Source organism: Mesocricetus auratus, unplaced genomic scaffold, assembly GCF_017639785.1.
Source record: "Mesocricetus auratus isolate SY011 unplaced genomic scaffold, BCM_Maur_2.0 Super-Scaffold_100045, whole genome shotgun sequence".
NCBI lineage: Eukaryota > Metazoa > Chordata > Mammalia > Rodentia > Cricetidae > Mesocricetus > Mesocricetus auratus.
This window is the reverse complement of record NW_024429222.1, coordinates 6,266,195-6,293,782: the sequence shown is the minus strand read 5'-3', so window position 1 is coordinate 6,293,782 and position 27,588 is coordinate 6,266,195. Positions and strand designations below refer to the sequence as shown.

The window sequence follows — 27,588 nt, the reverse complement described above, 5'->3', positions numbered from 1 at the left end:
CAATCAATTCCCAAACCGTAGGAGTCCCACTCACTATACTCATGCACAGTAACAGTTTTGAAATGCTCCCAAGTTTTATGTGGCAACCAGACTTAGTTCCTACTAAAGTAGAGTCCTTAGCCTTCTGAAATAAAGAAGGTATAAAGAAAATTCAACTTATCCGTTTACTTTAATTGAGAACTATATTTCTGGGGGTAAGTAAAGCTGATGAATACTCTTCAGACTCAACTGATCTTAAACATCCTTCATAATTCTTGACATTCTCAGAAGAATACAGGAGAAGGAGGTCAAGCAAGACAAAAAAGTGTTGAGTGCATTTAAAACATTTTTTGTTATTAATTTTTATTTTATGGGTATGTTGCTTTGCCTGTCTGTATGTATATGAACCATTTACATGACTGGTGCTCCTGGAGGTCAAAAGAGGGTGCAGGGATCCCTCTAGAACTGGAGTTACAGATGGTTGTGAGCCAGGGCCTCTGAAAGAACAAATGCTCTTAACTACTGAACCATCTCTCCAGCTCCTCCAATGCATTCCTCATTGTTCAAAGAGCATGTAACACATGGCATAAATGATGTATTCACTAAATGTGTTGATTCAAGTTGCCAAAACGTTAGAAGAAGTGAAGACTCAAGGGAAAAGATATTAATATGGTAACTGTTTTCAAAATGCTATGATTTGCCATGCAGACCTAAGTAGAGTCTTCTACCAACAACTATTACCATGTGACTTTTTTTGAAGCACAAATATAATGTCTTACCAAAACGCTAACTGAATCTGTCAAAATCAACCTGAAAAACTGCTCCAAACTGCTGATTCAAAATGCCAAGTATGTTAAAGTCCCGACAGAGCTTTCAGTGGTAAAGTGAAGGTCCTAGTTTGATCTCCAGTGTGTGTGCATGCACACAAACACACGCACACACACCATATAAACACATCCTAGGAATTAATAAAATTCAAATTATGCTGACTACTTTACAGGCGTTAAGAAGGTCTTCAACACTAAAGAAAAATGAATTTTTAATTTTAAAAGTCTATAAAAGAAGATTTGGAAATGACAAGGAATATCTTGTTAATAAAAGGTTACTAGTTGCATATTTACCTGATGCTGGTATAGATTTTGGAAAATTAACAAGGCTCGTCTCTGAAGCACTTTGGAGCTCCCGAAGTCGAGTGAGGTACTGCTGCTGGCCCAGGGCACCATCTTCGCCATCAAACGGTCTTTTCTGGGCAAGCCCCTGCTTCTGAAATGTCAACTTCAAACCACCTTCCTATTAAAACAAACAAACAAACCAAAACCATTATTAAGACAGAAAATGCTAAGAAAAACCTTGCTGTAGGACATCAAGAAAAATAGTTTACTTAGAAGAGTGAAGGCAAAATCCCTGATATACTACTGAGGTTCTCCTGTTTACAAATCAATATAGGAAAAAACACATTAATCATTTTTATGATGAATACAAACCATACTTTTTCAAGTGAGAAGTACATGATAGCTGTAACATTTTTAACTTCAGACAGACATTTCTAGGTGCATTATTCATGACATTTTTAAGGACATCACCCACACATACATATATGTACAAATATACTCTTTTAATGTATGAAATATGGTCTTATTGTGTGCCCTTAAGTGGCCCTCAATTTCTCCCTGCTCCTTTCTTAGCCTTTAAGGTGCCAGGGTTACATGTGTGTCCTCCACATTAAATCTTACCCATATTTTAGATATCAAAAAATTAAGTTTCAAAGATCATGTTGAAATAATAATGGGGCACAGTAAATGTTTAAGAGAGAAAGTGTACTGATATACCACATAAATATTATATAAAAAGACCGGAACAGAAATTGTCACATTTTTAAAGAAACATCTTGTTCAGCAAAACTATAATCAGAAGAGAGACATATTTAATGATGAGCTCTTTAATGGGATATTCAACTTGAACAACCTAGGTATGAGAAGAGAAACAGTCCAAATACCATGGAACAAGTATGTGAAGGAAGGAAGAGTAAGAGCAGGCAGCCATCTGCAGGAAAAGCATGCTGCACACCGCAATCGCAACCAGGCCCTAGGGCAATAAAAATGCACATACGTCTTTGATTTTCACTGTAAACTCCTTTTCGCGTACATGCTTCTTCACCTTTGACATCTGTGTTGACTGTTCATGATCTTCTTTGACAGCAACAGCTGGGGCTGCAGGGACACTGGGCTCGCTATATTCTGTAGCTGCTCCCGGGCTATCCAGCAGTTTTGTAGTATAGAAAGAAGCCACTGTATTAGCATCATAACTTCTTCTAGCTGAAGGCCACTTCCCTTTCAGAACTGTTTGACAAATACTGTCCAAGCGGTTGATCATTACCCGATCCTACAAAAGCAGGTAACAATAAGGCATACTCTTTTAGTAATTAGACCAGACCTTTAGAGATCAAATAATCTAAGAGCTTTGATGACTTATATCACATACAACTCTGTGGGTAGTATGCATATATATTCTTATATGTCTTATAATTCTATAAATTATTAAAGTACAAATTTCCTTTGGTGAAGTTCAAAAGCATTATACCACAAAGATATTTTTATTATTTTAATATTTTATTACTACAACAAAGTCTGGCCTTGAACACACTAAATAGCCCAAGGATGGCCCTGAACTTCTTTCTGATCCTCTTATTTCTACTTCCTAATTGCTGGAATTAAAGAAATATAATACAGATGTGTCCCACAGTACCCAGTTAAACCTGAATGAAGCTCTGTCCATGTTAGGCACATACTCTATTAATGGAGTTACATCTGTAGCCCTTTTTTTTTTCTTTGTCATAACAAATGCAATACAGGGGTTCATTATTTAAAAAGAAAAAAAGCAACTTAGACATATAGAAAGAGAACAGGCTCCTCTATTTCTCACTTCCCAACCTCATTCCTAAAGGTATCCTGTACTAGTATAGTCACATATGGAGGATTATAGTAATCCAATTGTAGCTGCTTTTACCACTGAATGTACCTATCTTAAAAGGAACCCTTTGGTAGGTTACAACTGCAAAAGACAATTACTGTCCATCATTCTAAACACTGTAAAGTTACACTGAGAAGCATATACATGCAAGTATAACTCATTTAATAGGCAGTAATAATTTATACTTTTGATGCAAATGTCAATGACTAATTTTTTCATATAAGAGTATCTACCATTAGGCCAGATGTGGTGGTGCAAATCTTTAATTCCAGGACTCTGGATGGAGGGGCAGATATAGGCAGATATCTGGGAGTATGAGGCCAGTCTACTAGCCAGGGCCAGATAGCCAGACCTTGTCTTAAAAAAAAAAACAACAAACAAACAAAACAAAACAAAACAAAACCAAACCAAAAAAAGAAAAAACAAACTAAAGAATATCTACTATTAGAGCTATTCAGAAAAAGTTAAAATGACCTATGTCAACAATAACTTATTTGTTTACCTTTGGCCAATATGAGGCTGCCAGCATATATCCACCCTGTAATAGGTAAGCAGACTCTGGTGTTCCATTGTTTGCCTGGAAACTATCCTGGGTCTCATCCTGGGTAGTGCTCAGTGATGCAACACTTTCTTCATCATAGGCTTTCACATGAGGGGCACCCTCTAATGAGAACAATTATAATCACCTTTAAAATCCATATAAAACTTTTACATACTTTGCATACTGTCACAACCTTCTGTAATTTCTTAAATACTCCACAAGTCTCTAAATAAGGTAACTCTTAGACCTGGATAAGGGACTCTGGCTCCAGTGGAAGATGAGGCTCTCTAAGCCAGAGAGGTTCCTGAACAAGCCTGGTGCTGACTCATTTTCTTGTACCTGAAGTGTTGGCCTGCTGCAGACACCCACAGAAAAGGACCACCCAGCACTAGTCAGCTGAGAGTACATCCTGTTACTGATACTTGTTTGTCTGTTTAATCTAAGATTCCTGGTAGTTCCTATAAACATCCTTTGCTTGTTCATTAATAAACTTGTTCTGAGGAAAACAGTAAATAAATTTAAGATAATCATAAAGAACATAAGCAATTATGTAAAACTTCAAACTGTATTCAAGGCATATTAGCAGTGCCTTGAATACAGAAGAGGATTATGTAAATAACTCTAGCTTCCCCAATCATACTTTTCTAAGAAAATTTATAAGCATAAAAATTTAAGCTTAAAACTTTAAGCATGCTTCAGTTATTTAAATCAAGTTCTATCCATTTCCATCTGAAAACAGTCAGAAAATAACAAAATCATGCATGTACCTCGCTTTTGGACATCTTCTTCACTGTCACTTTCTTCAGATGATGACGAAGATGAGGAGGAAGAGGAGGAAGAGGAGGAAGAGGATGCTGAAGAACAAGATGAGGATGAAGAAGAACTAGAGCCTGATCGAGAGTGTGAGCAAGAGGAAGAGGAAGAGGAAGAGGAGGATCTGGAAGAACACGATGAACGCTCAGAATCAGAGTCAGAGTCAGAACTGGATTCTGGCCCTCTTTTGTGGGCTCTCTGTTTCTTAGAAGCAGGGTTTGGAGTTAGGGGTTCTGTTCTGGCTGCAACCATGCGTCTGTCTGTTTCGCTTTTCCCACCAGATTTCTGGTCTCCAGTAGCCTGTGATAAAACACCGTTCTTTGGACTTACAGGCTCAGATTTAACTCGTGTCCTTGTTTCCACAGAAGACATAGATTCTTCTTCAGAAGACTCTTCCTTAAGGTTTTCATTTTTAACTTTCACATCCTCTAGAACAGTACCTTTAGCATCTAGCAGCCTAGGCAAAGAGGTAAGAGGAGAAGCAGAAAGTGCTGCTTGGTATTGCTGTAAAAGTGGAGCACAAGTCCTTGAATGAGCCACCTTACTCTGACTGTAGTTCCTTTGAGCTGCCATAAACGAGAGCTCAGGATCACGCAGAATGTGATAGTCTGTCCGGCTCACTCCATGCTTGGCAGCACCAATAAGCAAATCCCTATCATGTGGGCCACACTCCCACCAGATAGGTAAGTCTGGATTTGGATGACAAAGCTTCAAGCGTTCAAACAGCTGTGGGTGTCGAAGGGCCTGCTCACGTACTTTCCTTAGAAGTTCAATGCGATATAAAGTCCTAGAAGCACGCTCTTCAGTGATTGGTTGGATAAAAATATTTGGATCTACCAATTCTACATTGAAAAAAAGACCAAAATATTAATTCAAAAATGCTCTATGGGAGATTTAACGTAAGGTAAATTTAAAATATAACTCTATACAATATCATTATAATTTCCAGAATTGCATATATGAAAATAGTTTTTTAAATTACTAAACTCACAAAACATAAAATATCTATATTTTTAAATGAGTAATATATGGTTGTTTCAGAAATATGTTACCATAAAGAAAAATCTACTTTTAAGAAATTCTTGCCTATTGATGGCATATGCCTTTAATCCCTGGGAGGCAAAGGCAGGCTTCAAAGTCAGCTTGGTCTACAAAGTGAGTTCCAGGATAGCTAGAACTGTCACACAGAGAAACCCATCTTGAAAATTCAAAAAAAATTTTTCTAGTCTCACTTATAAATACAACTAGAATGGTTCAATGATATCCAATAAACAAATGTAAACTGGCATATCTCATAGTGTGTAAGGTAATTTGGGTTACAAAGAGATTTCGATTGTTTTTTGAGACAGGGTATCTCTACATAGACCTGGCTGTCCTGGAACTCACTACGTAGACTTGGCTGGCCTCAAATCACCAAATCACCTGCCTCTCCCTCCTGTGTATGCCACCATACCCAGAATTTTTCATGTTTAAGGAAAATATCATCTATCAGTCAAACATCACATAAATTACTGGAAGACGGGGAATTCAGCTTCAGCATTAGCTCATAGTACATATGTTTTGATGAGTTCTATCTTTGTAAATCTGGTTAATGGCTCTTGGAAATCACTTTTTAAAATGTCTTAAACATAATAATGCAGGAACCAACTCATAGAGATACATAAAGAAACCTTGTCTAAAAAAACAAAATAAATAAATAGAAAAATAAAGTGTTGAGATCATAGTTGATAGATTACATTTTACAAATGAGTTTAGATGAGGAAGAATTCTTCCTTGCAGTGGGACTACACAGAAAAAACTATTACACACAAGATTGAATATGTAACAGGCACTAAAACCAATTGATTCATTTTTTACTTTTTCATTTTAAGTGTGTGGATTATTCTGCCTGCATGCACATGCGTGCAACCATGTGTGCTTGTTGCCACAGGAGGTCGAAGATATGGATTTCCTGAAACTGGAGTTACTGATGATTATTGGCTGCTGTGTGGGTACAGGAAATCAAATCTGAGTCCTCTGAAAGAGCAGCCAGTGCTCTCAACCACTGAGTCATTTCTCCAGCGCTCCAATACATTTTTGAAAGTCTGAGCAGAAACACGATTTCTGAGACTGGAAGTTATTTGTTATTATGTGGGAAAAGATAAAGTAAAAAAAATACATCATAAACTACTTTGACCAAATGATTCAAATGAGTATTGTTCTGACAGCACAAACCTTGTGGCATTATTGTTATTATCATTATTATTATTTATTTTTTTTTTTTTTTTGGTTTTTCCAGACAGGGTTTCTCTGTATTGCTTTGGAGGTTGTCCTGAAACTCGCTCTGTAGACCAGGCTGGCCTTGAACTAACAGAGATCCGCCTGCCTCTGCCTCCTGAGTGTTGGGATTAAAGGCGTGCGCCACCAACGCCTGGCAAACCTTGTGGCATTATTAACACATTGTACAAAAGATACAACAGAGCTCTTGGACCCCAGACAGACAGCTGGGAGGCCAGTATTGGACTGATCCAGACCCCCTGAGTGTGAGAGTCAGTGAGGAGGGCTGGGCAACCTATGGGGCCCTGGACAGTAGATCAGTGTTTATCCCTGGCATACAAATGGACTTTGTGTGTCCATAACACAAACAGGGATGCTCTCTCAGCCTGGACTCTTAGGGGAGTGCCTGGATCCTGCCCTGAGTGAAATGACAGACTCTAGATATCCCCTATGTTGAAGGAAGTGGTGATAGGGTGGGAGGCTGGGGGGGATGGTGGGGGGGTGCGGGAGGAGGGGAGGGAGAGGGAACTGGGATTGACATGTGAAGCAAGCTATTTAAAATTAAAATAATGAAAAAAAGAAGAAAAAAAAAGATACAACAAAGTGGGCATGGTGACACATGGCTTTCATTCCAGCACTGGGGAGGCAGAAGAAGCAGGAGGATGCCTGTGAGATAGACTGGCATGGTCTACATAGTAAGACCTTGTTTCAAAAAAATAAAAAAGAAACAGACGCATGTTTTTTGTTACTCTTGCCAAAATGAACACAATCCAATCATATGAAAACTCAAATCTAATTAGAAGGAAACATGGAAAAATGACTGATGATACTTTCAAAGACGTTAAGGTATGTTATGAAGAGGATACTCAAGTACCACATGGGTGTTTGTTCATCAGCAGAGGCCTAGTGTAGTAGTGATGCTTCTAATCCTAGCACGAGGAAAAAGAGAAAGGAGGACTGTGAGTCAAGAGCAGTCTAGATTATAAGTGGGTTCAAGGTCAGCCATGATACATGGCAAGACCCTGTTTCAAAACAAGGATCACTCCACACACAAATGAATAGGGGTTAAAAAAAACTCGTTAAATTCAAACAGTGAGTATGCAATGATTTAGCTAGCATAACTAGGAGGTAAAACTGTTATCTGTGTTGAATATGTGCAGTCTGTTTTCCTTGTTATTATTTCCCAAACAACAGAGAATAACTATTTATTTAGTACTTATATTGTGTTAGCCATAGAAGTAAAGGCAGACATGAAACTACCCCGAATTTCCTGATACTAGGTAATCAAGAGATTTGCTACATTATTTGGCAAACTGATAATAAATCTTTTAGGAAATAAAAGTAAGCAGAAACTCATGTGGAGTTTTAGTAAGCTACTTACATTTTTACTGAGAAACAAGAGACTATTGGATTTAGTAGTTAGCGATCATAATCAATAAATAATAGAGGGCTGGTAGAGGGGGATACATGCCTTCAATCCCAGCCTCTGTGGGTCTCTGTGAGTTCAAGGTCTACAAACTAAGTTCCATGCCATCCAAGGCTACACAGTGATAGCTTGCTCAAAACACACACACACACACACACACACACGCACCAATGACAACAAGATGGCTTAATGAGTAAGAGTGCTTGTTTACAAGCCTGATGACATGAGCTTAATCCCAAAGAACGTACTTGGTGGCAGAAGAAAAGCAACATCTACAGATATTGGGCTCATATGAAGAGTAAACAAACGAAAGAAAAGGAGGAGTGCACACAGCATATCACATGCTGAAAGGAAGTGTTGACACACTGGCAACATGCACTTTCTCTGGCTTCGCAGCAGATACTCCAGAAGAGCAGCTTAGTTGAAGAGTAAGTTAGCTTACTTGTCATCTTCTTTAGTTGATCCTATTAAAATTCTTTGAAATGTCTCATTCTCTGCAAATTATTAGGTGAACAACAACCCCTTTCACAGTTTTTATAAGAGGGACTCAAAATATGTTATTTCAGTTTACAAAAAAATCTATCCTTTAACTTTCCCTTTGTCCTTATCATAAAGCTATTGTTAAACATATGTTATTCCCCATTTTTAATTCATTTTGAGAATTTCGTTCTTACTCAAAATTCTCCCATATCTTACTTGCTTGTGTACGAATTCAATTTGTGTCCTGTTTTTTTTTCTAAAGCCCGTCAAATACAGTTTGTACTACCCTTATGCTCTTAGATGCATGGCTAGTCACTGGAGCATGGGAGACCTATCAGGGGCTACATCCTTAAAGAAAACTCTCAATTGTCCAAAGCTCCTTAGCTAGGGATGGGACATCCTGCCCATTTCCCCTCTCCATGTTGGGGTTTTGTCTTGAGATTGCACAGGTCTTATACGTGCCGTTACAACTGAGAGGAACTGGGAAGAGTGTAAGAGCCAGAGGTAGTGGATGAGCACAGAGGTTTCTTGACACAGCACAAATTATTATTATTATCATTATTATTTTGGTTTTTGTTTGAGACAGGGCCTCTCTAGATAGCCATGGCTGACCTGGAACTTATTATGTTGAACATGCTGGTTTTGAACTCAAGAGATTCACCTGCCTCTGCCTATCTAGTACTAGGATTAAACAAGAAAAACAGCTGGTTTAAAATTGTTTCAAATTTGGTGTGTATCTTTATCTTTATTTTCTTTATCTCACTGTAATAACAGATTTTTAAAACTTAGAAATTTCTAAATTTTGATAATTTTGTTTCTTTGATTCATACAAAGGGGGAAGAAAACCTTATACATACCTTCTTTGGAAGGAAGACGACAAACCCTCCGACACATGGACATGAATGCATACAAATACTTCTCCAAACTGTTATCAGTTTTCTTGTGTAGCCTAGCCATAGCTCTGAATTTCGTCCAATCAAATTGGCCTCTGTCAGGGTCAAAAACTACTCCAAATGTAGATACAACTCTATAAAAGTCAGCTTCTTCTCTCCTTGTCCATCTGTAGTGAACCAGATTAAGAAAAAAAATACACAAGTCACTAAAATATTTACTAATAGCGAAAATAATGTCTATAACACAGACTTAAAACACTACAGTGCCAAATACTTTACAGGATTAAATCCACATTTTAGTCTTGAAAATAATTTTAAAATTCTAGTTGATTCATCTATTCATAGCTTGATTGATACATACTGCTCTGCTCCTACAGACATTGCAAACTGGCTTCTACATATTTATTAAATGAGAAATCATTCATGGAATACAAAATTACATGTCCCTGTTCTTAAATAAAACGACAAAGTGTTTTTTAATCACATCTGCAATATGAAATACTGTTTAGTTTAGAAAGAAAGAATTTCAGGAGGGGAGAGAAGACAGAAGGAAAGTTCAGTTCAGTTCGAGTGATCAAGAAGAGTATCAATGTGCCAACAAGATGGTTTGGCGGATAAAACAGTGCTTTCCACCAACTATGCTGACTGGAGTTGGATCCCTAGGACACAGATGGTAGAAAGTGAGAAGAGACTCTTGGAAGCTATTTTGTAATTCCTACATGTGCATATGCACACACAAACACGTGTGTGTATATACATGCATACACCACCACCACCACCCACAAAAAAATAAGGTAAAAAGAACCATCACTGCATCAAGGGTGGGTAACACACTGCAGAGTAAGATGGGACAAGGCTACAATTTGGGTGGAGGGAGAGGTACAGAATAAGCAAAACAGGGAGTACTCTTCACTTCAGGGGCTGGTAAATATCACAGATTGACAACAATAAAGCTTACACTGAGAACAAAGAAACCTGGGATCTAGTTACAAAAGCTCTAAACGCCAGGCTAAAAGTAATCTCTTTTCAGGTGAGTGCTTCTGATACTTAGAAAAAGCATTGGGAAAGCTTCTGTGAAATGTTAATGGCACATTTTTACCATAGTCATGCATTAATGATCATAATACATCAACCTGAGTTCAATTCCCAGAACCCATGTAAACAGAAGATTAATGTGGGGAGCTGGAGAAATGACTCAATAGTTAAGCGCATGTATTGCTCTTATAGAGGACCTGGGTTCAGTTCGCAGCATCCACATGGTTGATTATAATCATCTGTAACTTCAATTTCAAGGGATCTGATGCCCTCTTCTTACCTCTGTGGATACTAGACACACACAGGGTCCACATACATATGTGCAGGCACAGCATTCATATATAATGTGATTATGACATAAAATACAGCATGAGAAACTAATTGAGTAATGAATTACAGACTTGAATACATAGAATATACTGGAAGATGAAGGGTGTATTAAAAGATTATCCAGGACAGAAATAAGCAAAAGGTGACAGTTATTATCATCACAAAAATTGCAACCTAGAACAAGATACAGAAAAATATCAACACAGTATCTTATGTGCTATTGTGATAATGACACAGTTTAGTTAGGTACATGCTCTATGAGCACAGAAAAAGGAGAAAATGCTGTGATCTGATGTAAAAACAAACCACATGGGCCATGTGTTACCTCTGACAGACAGGCTGTATTATGGATATGAAGAAGGGTATTTCATGTAACAGAGACAACATTAATTGGGGGACTAAAGCTAAAATTTTCTTGGCTGAGGAAGTAATAGTAAAGTTAGAAATGCAAAGTAAACCATAAAAGAAGAGGGGATGGAGTTATGGCTCATCTGTAAAGAACGCCAGCTGCTTTCATAGAGAACACGGCTCCACTCAAATCATTTACTCACAATCATCAGAAACTCCAATTCCAGGGGAGTGATGCCCTCTTCTGGCCTATGTGAGCACTGCGTGCACATGGCGCACACACATGCAAGCAGTCAAAACGACTATACACATAGAATAACATTGGAAAGATGGCTTAGTGGTTAGGAGCACACACTAAATTTCCAGAGGACTCAGTTTGACTCCCAGAACCCACATTAGGTGGTTCATAAATGCCTTTATCCCAGCTTTGAGTGACCCAACACACCTCACCTCTTAAGGCACCTGCATTCACATGCACACACCCACAAAATTAATAAGAAATCTTAAAAAATAATAAATCTTTAAAAACAAGAAACTCTAATTTAGGGACCTTTGAATTTAGACTTCAGAACATAACATTTTTATACTCATGCAAAAATAATGAGCAATCAATGTCCTAGGGAAATTAATCCATATCTAACAAACTACAGGAAAGGGCAAAATAAATTAACAGTGACTACGAGTCTTTACCAGTAGAGACGGAATCTGTGAAGTGTTAATCTAACTAATCTTCCCAATAAGAAATCGGGAGTCAAATTTTGGGGTAAGAGCAGCTGCTAGTTGCTTTCCACCTCTTTTGTTCCTCTGTCCAAAAGGGCCAACATCCTGTCTCCGCCCCGCCTTACCACTTCCTGTCCCTCTCTCTACAGTCCTCTAAACCTATGTTCAGCTAGTGACTGGTTTCACACTGTGACTCCAAGCAAGTTTTATTTGTATACAGTAAAACTATATACAAGAAGTACAATAAATATATACAAATATATACATGTAAGAATTACATCAACAATGTCCAGTACACGTGTATTTGACAAATTCAGAGAGAATACTCCATTATCTATACTATCTTGGTGAGTCCAAAGTGTTGTACCTAAATCACTTTCTATCCTAACTTGTATTACCAACCCCAAACTGAGAATGATGGGATGAGGAAGGGTGGAGATGCCAGCAGGCTGTCTAGCAAGCAGGATGTGTAAAAAAGGAGGTAACAAGCCATGAGTCATGTGGCAAAGCATAAACAGAAATTTTAAGTGTAAGAGTAAGCTAGTAACAAGTGTGAGCTATTGGATGGGCATTTATAATTCATATTCAGCCGCTGACTCACTTATGTGAGTCTGGCAGTCGGGGACAGGGAACATCTGTTTACAAATCTGTGTTTCTTCCCTTAAACCTAGCCTAGGTTGGTTCTGTGACAATACTGACCACAGGAAGGTGGCAGAATGACATTTGTAACTGATGAGAAAAGATTTGAAATCTGCAGCTTCTATTCCTAAGTCAACCAACAGTTTATTATATATACCTTGCCAACAGACAGGGGATACTGCAAGTTTCTCAAAGATGAGTTTTACTTATATTATAATCACATTTAGTTTATAGGATACACTTGTCTGGGCAAATATAAAAACATGTACATGACTTTTACTGAGGTGCTGTATACCACAGAAAACCAACTTAATGTCTGCTGAAGAGTAATGTGTCTGTAAATTATAGAATTTCTGTGCAATAGGCAGTTAAACAGTTACTAATACTTCACTGTGTAAAAAGTGTTTGCTATACAGCCTGCAGTAATTACAATGCTCAGGAGTGGAGACACCTGGCACAAATTGGCTACCTATAAGAGCCAAAAGGGAAGCTCTGGGTTCAAGTGAGAAATATATAAGGCCAGAAGCACTGAACCTACGGCTTCTATACACACAAATTCATGCATGCACATACACAGACACACGTGCAAAAACTCCAACATTTTTTATGAGACAGGGCCTCTCTATGTTCTCGTGGCTAACCTGAAACTCACTGTATACACCAGGCTAGCCTCAAACTCAGAGATCAACCTACAATACCTCTCAAGTACAGGAAGCAAAGGTGTATGCCACCACACCACGCCAAAATTAAATATTTTGGCAAATGCTTTTATAGCATCAAGAATTGTTTCTTTTGAGAAAAGAAGACAGAAAGTTTGAAATGTGATGAGAACTCAACTTTGATTTAAAAGATAGCCTAGTTGATCATTTCTAAGACAAATGTTCTTTCTACCACATTTTTACCTTCCTCATTATTTTTGTGTGTGTGTGTGTGTGTGTGTGTGTGTGTGTAGTTCAGAGGGTATCGTATCACCTGGAGCTGGTGTTACAGGCAACTCATAGCTTACAGTACTCTTTAACTACTGAGCCATCTCTCCAGCCTAACTTTCTGTATTTTTAAGAACTTCTATAATGAGCTTCAATTATTTTTAAATAATTTTAAAATTATAGGAGCTGACAGCAAAGAAGAAGAAAAAAACAACAACAATGATGATCTGTAACATCAGCCTCAGCCACTTGGGAAGGCTCCCCTTGAATGTGAGCTCTAAGCTGACACCAACTGCCAGTCACATGAGCAATGCTACTTTTGATTCCTCACCTGTTTTAGAATCCAAGCAACAGCTCATGAAGGAGAAGAGCTACCTAATCAGAATCTAAAGAGCAAGCAAACCTAAAACCAGACACTATTTTCAGATACTGTGTGGGGATGATTGTTGTACAACAACCGATAACTACAAGGAGATACTGATAGATGTCATAGTAATTTGCAGTTTTAACAAGGTTAGCTAACATACTGGATTTCATACAAAATAAATTCTAAGGTGAACATTCTTCAAATTAAGCAAAATTAACAGAACAGTAACAGAGAAAATTCAAGGACCCAGATTTCACAAAGAGCCCTGGTTACAGACATACTCTGTTCTTTTCCATTTATTTTTATCATATTTAAGAAATTGAAGTTTTTGGGGTTGGTGGGACAGATCAGTCAATAAAGTGCTTAGCTTACAAGGATAGGGCCTGAGTTTGATCCCCAGAACCCATGTAAAAAATACCCAGGAAAGGTGGTGCAGGTTCATCATACTTGCATTAGAATGACAGGGAGGGAAGCTAGAGAGATGGCTCAGTGGTTAAGAGCCCATACTGAGCTTCCTGAAGACCTCAGTTCAATTCCTGGAACCCACATCAGGTGACTTATAGCTGCCTATAACGACAGATCCAGGGGAACCTGACACCTCTGCCCTCTGTGGGCACTTGCATTCATGTACATATACCGTGCTCTGCATTAAGATAATAAAAATAAGTAAAAACAAAAAAAGAAAGACAGACAGAGATGTGTGGATGTCTAGGGCTTCTTAGTCAGAGCTAGACTCAAAAGAAGGTAGACAGTGTCCTGAGTAAAAGGAGTCAAGCTGATCTCCAGTCTCCAGGGAGCACACACATGGACACAAAAATTTACACACACACACACACACACACACACACACACACACACACACACACACCAAATTTCATAGGACTGGAATGCGGGCTCAGCAGTTTGGAGGACGGTTCCCTGCATCCATATGAAAACTCACAACTATTTGTAATTCTAGATCCAGGGCACCCAAGTCCCCCTTCTGATCCTCTCAGGCATCAGGCACATATAGGCAAAACACTCATACACATAAAAATAAAATGAATAAATGTTTTGTTGTTGTTGTTTTGTTTTTTGAAACAGGGGTTCTGTTTCTCTGTATTGCTTTGGATGTTGTCCTGGAACTTGCTCTGTAGACCAGGCTGGCCTTGAACTCACAGAGATCTGCCTACTGCCTCCCAAGTACTGGTATTAAAGGCATGCTCCACCAATGCCTGGCTAAAATGAATAAATCTTGAAAACATATTTTAAGAAGTCGGAACTTGTGGTTGAGAGCTTCCCTGTCTTGCCTTGTTTTGAAACAGGATCTCTCTACATATCCCTGACTGTCCTAGAACTCGCTCTGTAGACCAGGTTGGCCTTGAACTCACAGAGATCCACCTGGATCTGCCTTCCAAGTGCTGGGATTAAAGGGCTATGCCACCACTCCAAGTCCCCTAGCTTAACATCTCCTACAATGTTTCCTCCTCAAAAACAATAGTTACAACAATTCACCTTTTCATAAAGTTGATGTACATTTGATTTCCATCCATTCTTAAAATTTATAAATGTTTTAATATAAAATAAGATAGACAAGGCTCTTTTAATACAATTTAAGCCATGGATACATTGATAATTTAAAATGCTATGAATAAACTTCATCTATGCCTTCATTCTTAAATTTATCAATGTTAGTAAAAATGACAAAATTGATTATATATTAAATATAGGTTGTAAATATAAGAAAGTAATCTTTGCTAGTTTTTTCATAATTCTACACACACAAATGTAAAGAGAATAAGCACTTAGTTCTATTGTCTTACCTCTGCTGTCGTTCTATCTTGGCTGCCATTTTAGGGTTAAGAGTGGCTTCTTCATAAACAGGTTGCATTACATTAGCAGGCACTGAGAAGGTTGGCTGTATTTGCTGGATGTTTCTGTTTTTATTAGTTCGCTGATATGCAGTGATCAGACGTCTTAACCGTGTGGTCAGAGCTGATGAAGTAGGCCAATAAACTTTATCCCCTTCCATCAATTGACCATCTATATTTAAAGAAATTCATATCAATAACAATAATAAAACCTAAGCAGATATTGGATAAAGCTCACAAAAGTAAAAAATTTTATGCTTATATTTTCCTTTAATTTGATTATACGAAGTAAACCAGACAAATAATTTATCATTCAAAAAAAGAAAAAAAATTCTGGGCATGGTAGCACACACCTTTAATCCCAGCATTTGCGAGGCAGAGACTATCTGATCCCTATGTTGAGGCCGGCCTAGTGTACTCAACCAGTAAAATTTCAGGACATCCAGGGCCACAAAGTGAGACCCTGCCTCAAAAGAAAAGAAAGTCTATAGTTTTAAAAAGCATGACAATAAAAAAGAATTGTTCAAAGCAGCTGAGCAGTGGTGGTGCATGCCCTTAATCCCAGCACTTGGGAGACAGAGGCAGGTGGGATCTCTGTGAGTTTGAGACCAGCCTGATCTACAAAGCTATACAAAGAAACCTTGTCTTGAAAAATCCAAATAAATAAATAAATAAATGCTCAAAGTAAGAAGAATATGATGAAAGTAGCACCACGATGTTACCTATTTGAATAGAATTTTTCTTGCAAAGAAAATACAACTGCTGGAATTCCAGATATAAAAATGATACTGCCTTGCAAATATTCAATGATTTAAATAAAAATTCAAATATTGGGGCAGTAGTGGTCCACGCCTTTAATCCCAGCATTCAGGAGGCAGAGACAGGGAATCTCTGGGAGTTAGAGGCCAGTCTGGTCTATAGGGAGAGTTCCAAGAATGCCAGACAAACCTACACAGAGCAACCCTGTCTCAATAAAACAAAACAAAACAAAAACAAAAACAAAATGTAAAGTTCTAGTCCTTAAAGGCTATTATTTCAAACTGTTTAGGATAACTAGAAAATGTAGGTTAGTAGTTATTCATCTATAACAATCACACTTGTAGTCATGTAGGTATGTTTTCAAGATCAAACAGATATACATATATATTCAATAGGTGGTCTTCAAACACTTCAGAGACCTAAAGAATATGGCATTTAAGATGTTTTACTAATATAAGGCTTTTCATGACAGTGAGACACATCTTCTCTGGCAGCACCAATTTACTTCAAAATATGGAGTTTTCTTTCAATGTGGTAAAGCTAGATATTTGGGCAAGAAACGGACACCGTCATGACTTCTGACAGTATGCTGTCCAGTTTGGACAACCAGAACACAGAAGAAGGTGACTGCTAGACTTTGTCAAGGTGAGACAGGACAGTCCCTCAAAACTGTCATACTTTACAAAAAAGTCTGCCAGATATTCTAGGCCTGTAGGTCAAAGATAAATGCCCTAACATTACAGAGGAACCTTGGGCAACTGCCTAGACAGCCAAATATCTCTGTCATTTCTATAGTTTTTGAAGTTGCTTGCTCTACACTTCCTGTTCATTCAGGTAATATTATATCCTTCTCAGATCTCTGATGGGGTTAAATACTAGAGAGTTATAGTTACAGTTTTCCTTGTTACCAAATTTAGAAAAGCTTACATAAGAGACGTAAACTGCATAAGGTTGAAAGATGTAAAAGCTTCAGTTATTTATTTAAGAAAATGGTTTTAAGGTCTAAAAAGATATTTTTAGGGTTGTAATACAAGTTATGGTAAAAATGGCTTAGGTGTATAACTTTAAATTCATCAAAACAGGATAGATAATAGAGTATTTTCTCCAAATATACCAAATACAAATGGACTGGACATTGCAAATGTAATTCTTACCTGATAATTGTTCTTATTGTATATAGATTTACTATGTTAGAGTTATAAAGAAAACCCTTCCTTTTTATTTAGAAAAAAAAGGGGAGGGGATGTTGTGGGATATCTGTACACTGTGTGAAGATATATTGCTGTGATTAGTGTAATAAAAAGCTGAATGGTCAATAACTAGATAGGAGAGTATAGATGGGACTTCCAGAGATAACTGCAATGAACAAAGGTGGTGTTGCCAGTCAGACTGAGGAAGCATGGATGGGCAGTACAGAGATGAGACAACAAGCCACGTGGAAGAATATAGATGAAAAAATATTGGTTAAATTAATTTATAAGAACTGTTAGGAACACGCCTAAACTAAGACCTTGCTTTCATAATTAATAAGTCTCCATGCCATTATTTGTCAGCTGGTGGTCCTGATGAGAAAGCACTACTGCAGCCTAAGACGTATAACGCTCTGGGTTCTATACCCAGCACTGTATAAAACTGGGAGTGATGAAATGTACCTGCAGTCCTATCACTTGGCAAGATCAGATACTCAATATCATCTTTAGTTATGTAGTTAATTTCAAACTCATCCTGTCTATCCCAACCCCACATTGTTCCAATCAAAAGCAAAACAAAACAAATCACCATGACAATGATACAGTTTTTAAATTTTAATTCATTCAAAACCTAGAGCTGGTCATGTAACTCAATAGTAGATCACTTACAGCATCCCTATATATTTCATAAGCTGTGCTCATGCTCATGAATACTAGACAGCTTCCCTCGCCTAGGGTGAGGCACACTGCTCCTTTGAATACCAGATGGGGATAAGTGAACTTCAGTTACAATGTGTTTCTTGTTTTAGTGTTAAAAACTGGTAAAAGGAATGCTGGGTCTGGTGTCACACACCTGTAATTTTACTTGGAAGATGAGGGGTTCAAGGCTAGCCTTGGCTACATCAGATCCTCTCTAAAAACTCAGACAAATACCAACAAAACAAAACAAAACACCAGCAAACACAAAAAAAGTAGTGAAAGCAGACCTTGCTCAGCTAGCTTTGTAGAATTGAGTGATAAGGCTGTTCTCTAATGTACACATGAAGTTAATAAATTATTATTGCATTATTATTTAATGATTTAATCTCAGATAAGTTTTATAACCAAGTCACAGTCAAAGTATCTAGTCTATAAATTTAGAGCTAAGTATTTGCAAACATTAACAGTACTGTTAAATTTTCAATCAACTAACAGTTTCTATGACAAGCATTACTATATTCAATACTACTCATAGAAATTAGAAATACAATAATGTGATTTGTTGATCTCATAGTTCATAAGGATGTGAAATTATACCACTGCTAAGTGAAAAAAGTACAACCTACCTCCATCTGCTATGATGAGATCTCCAGGTGAGGAAACATCATCCTTTAAAAAGACAGACATTTGTCATAAAGTAACAGAATCAAGATAAACAGAAAAAAGAACCAAACAAACCTTCTTATAATAGAGACCTCTCAGCCGGGCGGTGGTGGCGCATGCCTTTAATCCCAGCATTCGGGAGGCAGAGGCCGGGCTGGACTGACAGCCTCCAAAACAATACAGAGAAACCCTGTCTCGTAAAAACCAAAAACAAACAAACAAACAAACAAACAAAATAGAGACTTCTCTTTCAACACATGTTTTTTTTACAACCTGAGCTATGATTTAACCCAGAACTTACTGAGCTAATACTATAGTCTCACCCCACAAAATGATTTGTAACAATCTACTTAGCAAATACAAAACACACTCTTGGCTTAGTTCTCACAATTACCACTGCTCTCTTCTCTGACATTTAAAATCAGTCACAATTTACTATTGACTCCTTTCCTATGAATGCTTCTCAGAGTTTCACCTCCTCTGACCTCCCTTTGTTCTGAGATGCCAGAAGTCTGCCGGTGAGCTGCTTTTCACGTGCTCTGCATCACCTCAGAGATACACTTATTCATTGTCCTATTCAGCAAACTGCAAATATCTTCTTTAGCTTGGACTATTTTGTGTGTAGAGAAAACTTCTGCAGTTGATTCCAATAACCACTCCTTTCTACTGCTGCAGAACATACTGTAGTTAGAAGCAAGGCAACTGCTCATTGCAGGTGAGGCTCTTCTGCGTGGGTTGCTTTTACCTTGTCTTTGTCTGGAACATCTACAGTTGGATCAGGATGTATATTTCACTTTACTAATCCTGAGGATTCATATCTTTTCACCTGATACCCCCTTCAGATGGTGCTCCTTCTGCATGATAGCCATTCATTCCATTTGGAATGTCTTTCTAGGCAGATGGCAGGTACTATCATGCTATCCTGTCCCTCAACTTTTATTTTTCCTCTAATAGTCAATGTGATGTTAAGGTTTGTCAGTAGAATGAACTCAGATAACATAGGAGAAAAGGGAAAACTTTTACTTCCTCCTGCGGGGGAAGTCCTCTACGACTCAACTCCACCACAGCCTCTCCCAGAGTCGAGCTCTTGCTATATAAGTTGCTCTTCCTACTAATTTCTACCTAGAACAGCGTTTTGAAGAATGTCTATAGTGAGACTGCCCTTGGAGAAAGAGTCCTTGGCATATGAAGAAGGCATATGTCCGGCCACTTCCAGGGAGGTTTCTAGTAAGGTGCTCCTATGTGGGAGCACAATAACTCATTGGCCATGTAATGAGCAAAGGTCATGTATCTCTAGATTTTAGTCCGCACTGTGATGGGAATCTTCCTTGGGGGCTCTGAGTGCTATTAATGGTAGATACCCTCTCTCCTAAATTTTTTACACTTATTTACATACTATTTTAATTATTTGTTAGTATGTGCCTGCCAACCATGGTGTACATGTGTAGGCCATTGAAAACTTGAGGGAGTTTGTTCTGTCTGATCACCATTGGGGTTTCAGTTATTGGAGTCGGCAGCATGTATCACACTTGCTGAGCCATCTCATTAGCCCTACACCCCCCTTTTATCTGATGTTCCCATCTTCATTTCCCTTTTTATAAGCCAAACTCTCACTACTGAAATCCCACTGTTACTAGTAATTATTAACACTAACTATCCTTGTTTAAATTACTACGGTAGCTTAGGATCCCTACAGGCTCTATCCTTTATTGCAGTCCTTTTCATGGAGGTATAACATCTATTTTTGCTGTTTACCTTAGTATATAGACTTTTACTCAGATTTCAGGTTTAGTCCCAAGATACTGTACTTCCTAGTTTTAACAACTATAAAATAAGGTAAACTGCATTATATACACATGTCCAAGGGAGTCTTCATCTTGGCTAGAAGGGCATGCTAGGCAATCTTAAATGATTATTTGTGATGTTTGTCAACTTAAGTTAACCACTTATTTACAAGGAATAATTAATATTGAGGTTTTAAAAATGTGACCCCAGAACCATCCCATCAATGGCAACAGCAAACAGTAATGGACAGAAGAGATAGGAGCCATTTGTCCCCTTTTTTAGGGATAGTAAAGTTTGTTAAAAAAAAAGAAGATGAAGAAGAAAAAAGAAAAGAAAAGAAAAAAGTGATCCCAGACATACCTCTATATCATCTTTAAAGATGGCTGGGGCAGGTTTGTATTCTGGGTCTTCCACATCCCTGTTTGGATAACAAGTGCTCTATTATTGTTAACAGACTGATGATTTCTTGGCCTAAAGATCAAATTGATCCCAAGCACCATAAAGAAAGTCAGGTGTGGTGGTATACACCTGTGATCCCAATGACAGGATGGCACAGATTGGGGATTGCTGGGGCTTGCTTGCTTACCAGCTTACTCTAACCAGTGCGGCCCTAATGAGAGACCTTTCTCAATAAAAGGCAAGTCCCAAAGAATAATACCTGAGGTTGACCCATGTCCTCTATGCACACAGTCATGCTCAAACAAACCCAAGGATGAACCTTGGGTGGGAAAGCTGGCTTAGTGGATTACAGCACTTACTGCTCTGGCCCAGGACCCAGGTTCGATTCCTGTCATCAACAACAGTGGTTCTCAATTGTTGGATCCAGTCTGAGGAGAGCCAAAGTCCTATTCTGACTTTGAGGGCACCAGGCATACAAATGGTATACACACAGACATGCAAGCAGCCAACAAATAATAAGATAAACAAATCTAAAGAAAAAAGATGAACCGCACTAAGAATGGAAACAAAGCACACATGAAGAATGAGTCTAAAATGCACATACCCATCCATGTAGTCATTTGCTCTCTGCTCAGCAGCAACAGCTTTGTCATCAGGCTTCCCCACTCGTTCCAAGAAGCACAAGGCTGGGTCTGCTCGGATGGTATTATATTTTTCATAACCTGAAAGCATCACCAATTAAAAGGTACAGAGGACAGAAAGAAATTTTGAAAATACGTGAATGATATTTTGGCCTTAAAGGAACATTTTATTTAAGTAATATGAGTTAAATACGCTGTTTTGGAATCATCTCAAATATTACATAGTTTAATAGTACTTACAAAAATTTAAATGTATCTGTTACAAAGAAAAATAAAGGGATGGTCCTATGGCTAAAAGTGTTCCTGCTTTCCTAGAGGACCCAAGTTCGGTTCTCAGCACACATATTAGGCTGATAACAGCAGCCTGTAATTTCAGCTCCAGATGTTCCAACATTCTCTTTTGGACCACTTGGAAAATGTATGCTCAAGTGACTGTACCTACCACACACATCCTCCCACCCTAACATCATTAAACAAAAAAGAAAGTCTTAAAAAACAAACTAATGATAAGAGTAAAAACAGAGCTGGAGAGATGGTTTAGCAATTAAGAGTACTGTTATTCTTGAAGAGCAAGGTTTGGTTCCCAGCACCCACATGGTGGCTCACAATCATCATTAACTCTGGTTCCAGGTGATCAGTGCCATCTTCTGAAATCTGAAGGTACCAGACACACATGTAGAGCACATGCATACACGGAGACAAAACATTCATAAATATAAAAATAAATACATCTTAACAAACAAAAATGACATATGAAACAAGAAAAGTAGAAAAAACTGATCATACACATAGTTCATGTAACTCTTCGTAAGGGAGGAGACTCTGTAAGACTGACAGCGAAGATGGCAAGTCACATATGGCACCTTCCCATGAGGACTTGAAGTGAATGCAAACTTAGTTTGACAATCTATGATTTTATGTGTATGTGTGTTTTACTGGAATAAAATTGTAAGTGGAAACCAATAAACTAAGGAACAGTAGGATTCCGCTATCCATAAGTGCTCTGCACCCTCACTCCTTACTTACCGTGCTTAAAGACCCCAATAAGTAATGACTTGTCAGCATCAAAGTCCCACCACACAGCAGGAACCTCGGAGTGGTCTGGCTCTGGTACCCAAACATCAATGTCACTTAAAAACAGCACAAGATTATGAATTTTATAAATATGTATGAAAGAGGCAAAAGGTATAAATGATGCAACAGCAACAGAGATGCCATAAAATAACTAACATTACACTCAGAAAAACAAATACATTTCAACAAGGGTTACTGCCTGGTCTCATAGTGCATAGTCTTCTCGCCCATGGAATGTTATGGCAGCAAACCACTTGGTAAAATATCATCTGGTTGAAACATTTTGTATATGAGAAAACTGGGTTCTAAAATGGCAAAGGAAGTGCTTTGTGTTCCAAAAAAGGTTGTCTTTTCTGAACAGTTTTGTTAAGAAGATGACACTTTAAAAGTTAGTTTTTTTTTTAAATTCACAATTCAATTAAACCATACAGAACACTACTTATATATTTTTATAACCAGTATTCTCACATAAAATGGCAATGTCAGACTATTACAAACTCTGACAATAACCCACAATGCTTTGGCAAGTTGGCTGTTTGTTTTCATGAATAAGAAAGAACTGGTGACAGCCTAAGTTTATTCCCTCCCACCATCTGAGGTTTTCTCCCTGAAACTTTCTCCAAATTATACAGGTGACTCCTTAAAGTGATGTCACCTATAGGTATCATTTCTTTGTCAGTGATTTAAAATGTTATATATATATATATGTGTATATATATTCCTAATGTTGATTATTAGCATGCATTGTGTGTGTGCACATGCATGCGTGCGTGTATGCATGTGTGTTCTGATATTCAATAGACAAAGGAGAAAAACAGAATGGAGTATGCTGCAGAAAATAAAATAGACTGAGAATTTTGCTGTTTGATTTCATGAAGCTGTCAATTTCTAAGGAATCAGAGAAATAATATAATACAAAGTAATGTCATCTCTCTCTTGTCATTATAATTTCCTAAGTTAATTAGCAAAGACCTTTAGATTTAACATGCTGACCTTTCCGATGAAAATTGAGTTCTATGACAAAAGTTCTTTTTAAATTTGGCTATCATATAAAAACAAGCTGATGAATGGTCCATGTGCTCCTGGACTAGGCAAACAACCCTTCACATGACCAGTAATTGCCTTGAAAGACATGGACAATGGAAAAAGTTTTCCAAATGCTTAGTAAATAAAGGATGAGCAGCTCACTTTTGTTGTTCACAGTTGCTTCCAGAAGCCTTTAGCCCATAGTGAGAATGTGGGTGAAATGACCTCTGTAATATGTCAACACTTTTAGCAACTATTTTACTATACCTTTGCTACAGAATAAGCCAAAACTGAAAATTTTTTAGCTTAGTAGAGAAAGAGAGACAATGATTTTTCTGCTATTTGTCAAAAACTGAGAAAGAGACAAAGAACGTAGCTAAGGGAATCTTTATTTTTGTTGGAGTTTCTGACTCAATGACCAAGTTGTTCTAGATCCCAGAGCAGTGATTCCCCTGTCCATCACTAGGTGGCGATTGAAGTCCAGGCCATTGTGATAGACTGAGATTGAAAAATGTTCCTGTTTGTGAAAGCAAGGTTCAAATTTGAGTGTCACATGATCATGAGGTGCTTGTATACTGTTAGCAAAAGGGATACAAGTCCATCTGACATCTGGTGTTGACTTTTGGTGGTTCTTTGTTCTTCTATTTTGTTTGTTTTTTTGAAGGCAGTCTCTTATGTAGATCAGATTGACTAGAATTTACTATATAGATCAGGCTGACCTGAAACTTGATTTCTGTCTTTAAAAATCATGTGATATTTTCTTCATAAAGTCTTCTTAAACTTCCTCAGGTCATATCCTTCATTCCAAAAACATTTAGTACCACTAACTGCACTGAATCAAAACAGATGCCCCTGCCTTTGTAAAGAGGTACCTGAAGTAGTTTATTATTAATGGAATGATATGGTTCTAGTACACTATGTGCCCAGCAAGATTTGGAGAGATGGAAAGACAGGCTTACTCCATATCAACTAAGGAAAAGGAGGGGCCCAACAAAAATAAAGAGAGAGAGAGAGAGAGAGAGAGAGAGAGAGAGAGAGAGAGAGAGAGAGAGAGAGAGAATGTTCTAAGCAAGAGTCATCAACCATGGGACCTGCAAGAAATGTAGTTTTGAAGAAAGAGACACAGGCTTGAGACAGAGATCTGAACAGATTAACATAGAAATAAAAATTTAAGCCACCAAGATGTCAATCCCCAATTAATTGAAGACAAGTGGTAAGTGATGTGTTGATACTTGACATGATGAATATACGTTTTTTAAAGCTGGTCGTGGCGGTGGCGCACGCCTTTACTCCCAGCACTCGGCAGGTAGAGGCAGGTGAATCTCTGCAAGTTCAAGGGCAGCCAGAACTGTTTACACAGAGAAACTGTCTAGAAAAACAAACAAACAAACAAAAAAGGTAGTCTATAGAATTGAAGAGAGTATAATATAGTAGAAGAGATACTGGGTTCAAAAGACACAATTGGTATACAAACTTATATTTAAGATGATGGAGATGTAAACTTGATAAAATCCAAAGACAAGTAGAGGAATAATTGACAGAACAGTAGGTAGGAAAACAAAAGTAGATCAGTCATAAGCCAAAGGAAAAGAGGCAATTAGTAAATAAATACTTATTTAATGATTAATATTTTAAGATTCCCAGTTTCATTTGGGGAAGGGGAGTGCTGGGAATTAATTGAACTTAGGGCCTCATGTGTTAGGCAAGTGCTCTATAACAAACTATAACCCCAGCAACAGATGATAATGGATGAAAATGCAATGATCAGTAAGACATCAACTTAAATTGCAATGGAAGAAAAAGTTTTGAATAGTAAAGGAACCAAGTGGCATTAAAATCAAGTAGTGGTGAATAACTGGAGGGCTACTTTAGATGGTGTGGACAGGAAGGCCTACTTGAGAGGGTAACCGATAATCTAAATTATATGGAGATTTCTTTTAATTTTATGTATATGGGTGCTTTGCCTGCATCTATGTACCACTTGTGTACTCTTGGTGGCCAGAAGAAGGTGGCAGATCCCCTGAAACTGGAGTTAGAGTGTTGTGGGATGCTATGCATGTGCTAGACTCTAACATTGGATCTTCTGGAAGAACAGACAGTGCACTTAACTGCTGAGCAAACTCTCCAGGCACTTGAATGGACAGTTCTTAGGGAGATCTGAACAAAGCATATTTGGACCAGAACAACACAGTATGAGCTTCACCTGTTGGATGAACAGAAACAACAGAGTGGCTGGAACACTGTAGGTAAGGGACAGAGTGAAGAAAGTCAGGGATATTTTAGATGATCTAGAATCTGAATTCTGCTTTAAGACATCTTGAAGAGATGGGCCACTACTTTGAGAAAAATCACTCTAACTGCTGTTTGAAGGACAGAGTGTAGAGAATTTTGTGGAAGCAAGGCTATTCAATTATTAGGACTCAGCACAATTGAGGCTAGACCAGAGGTTTAGTAGAGGAGAAGAAAGTGCTCACATCTGGCACATTTTTCAGGGGGCCAATGGGTTTTTATTCATTAAAATGGGGGAAGAGGACTCAAGACTCATACCAGAGAAATATGTGGTACATTCAGTATGATGGAGTAGTCTTACATATGGGAACTGAAGAAAGTATTGGGGGGTATAGGAAGTAGCCTAGATATCGATGGAAGGTAATATTTTAAGAACCAAATAAAGAAATAATTGATGACTATGGACAAAGGCTATTCTAAGAAACATTTTGTGCAATCATGGAAAGGAAAGATTAATTACAGCAGGCTGATAAAAAACAGAAAACACAGGAGTCTGTTGAGAAGGGAATCATTAAAACAGAGCAGGAAAAGACATATTATGGAAGTTATTTTACTTTTTATGGTGAGTAACATGGACACATGTGTACGCATGAGAGAGAAAACGGGGGAAGGGGGGAGAGAGAAAGGAAAGAGTTCAGCAAAGGAAGATAAGGTTCTTACATGAACAGAAGAGATGTGCTTTAAGACAATGAATTGGCAAAGGAAAGACATTTCTACTGCCGCCTGAGGAGACAAACAGGTAGACATGAAGACAAGGAGCTCTCAACCTGATTTTTTTTATGAAATATGTCTCAAGGTGATTATTAGAAAATGCTGGTGAGCTGGGGGCTTTGGTGGCACATGTCTTTAATCCCAGCACTCAGGAGGCAGAGGCAGGTGGATCTCTGTGAGTTCGAGGCCAGCCTGGTCTACAAAGCAAGTTCCAGGACAGCCTCCAAAACAATACAGGGAAACTCTGTCTTGAAAAACCAAAAAAAAAAAAAAAAAAAAAAAAAAAAAAGAAGAAAAAAAAAAAAAGAAAATGCTGGTGAGTTGAAAGGTAGTTTGGGGAGACAGGTGTAAATAAATAAAAAGGAAGAAAAGGAATTTATTAGCCAAAGTGGTTAGTTTGTACTTCATTTCATTTGATGTTGAAAACTCATGAATTTGAAGTAAATTCATTCCCCCAATGCATGTTTTTTTTTTCTCTAGCCTTATTTAGTTGCTTAGAAGGCGGCAAAAAGTAGGTTAAACTGAAGTTACAATGGGTATATGATACAGAGAGACAGGCAAGCAATGGGATTCAGGAATTTTTAAAACTCCATGATGGGGAGGGGAGTGGCATGACAAAATAATGTCGAGTGAATGAAGGGTAAGAACATGCTGTGATGAGGTTCGAGTTGTAATGATAAGTACCCAAGTGTTAGTGAGTTGGAAAGGAGGGAGCAATGGTTAAAAGTCACACTGAGTGAAATAGCAGGAACAAGTTTACAAGTGAATATGTGACAGAC

General features: G+C 37.9%; 1 protein-coding gene across 12 annotated transcripts in view; it reads right to left on the bottom strand.

Annotated features, from left to right (window-relative positions):
- Chd9 (chromodomain helicase DNA binding protein 9) overlaps positions 1-27,588 on the bottom strand; it is a 212,040-nt gene that overhangs the window by 15,043 nt on the left and 169,409 nt on the right. For 10 of the 12 annotated variants that reach the window (XM_021232466.2, XM_021232461.2, XM_021232462.2 and 7 more), the window contains 10 exons: positions 22,736-22,839; positions 21,673-21,790; positions 21,030-21,087; positions 18,848-18,890; positions 15,526-15,745; positions 9,323-9,525; positions 4,258-5,145; positions 3,452-3,612; positions 2,089-2,361; positions 1,101-1,269 (listed from right to left, as the gene is read on the bottom strand). In XM_021232466.2, coding sequence (XP_021088125.1) covers positions 1,101-1,269; positions 2,089-2,361; positions 3,452-3,612; positions 4,258-5,145; positions 9,323-9,525; positions 15,526-15,745; positions 18,848-18,890; positions 21,030-21,087; positions 21,673-21,790; positions 22,736-22,839 — 2,237 coding nt within the window. The remainder of the gene's footprint in view (positions 1-1,100; positions 1,270-2,088; positions 2,362-3,451; positions 3,613-4,257; positions 5,146-9,322; positions 9,526-15,525; positions 15,746-18,847; positions 18,891-21,029; positions 21,088-21,672; positions 21,791-22,735; positions 22,840-27,588) is intronic. The other 2 variants (XM_021232467.2, XM_040735385.1) reach the window with 1 other exon arrangement.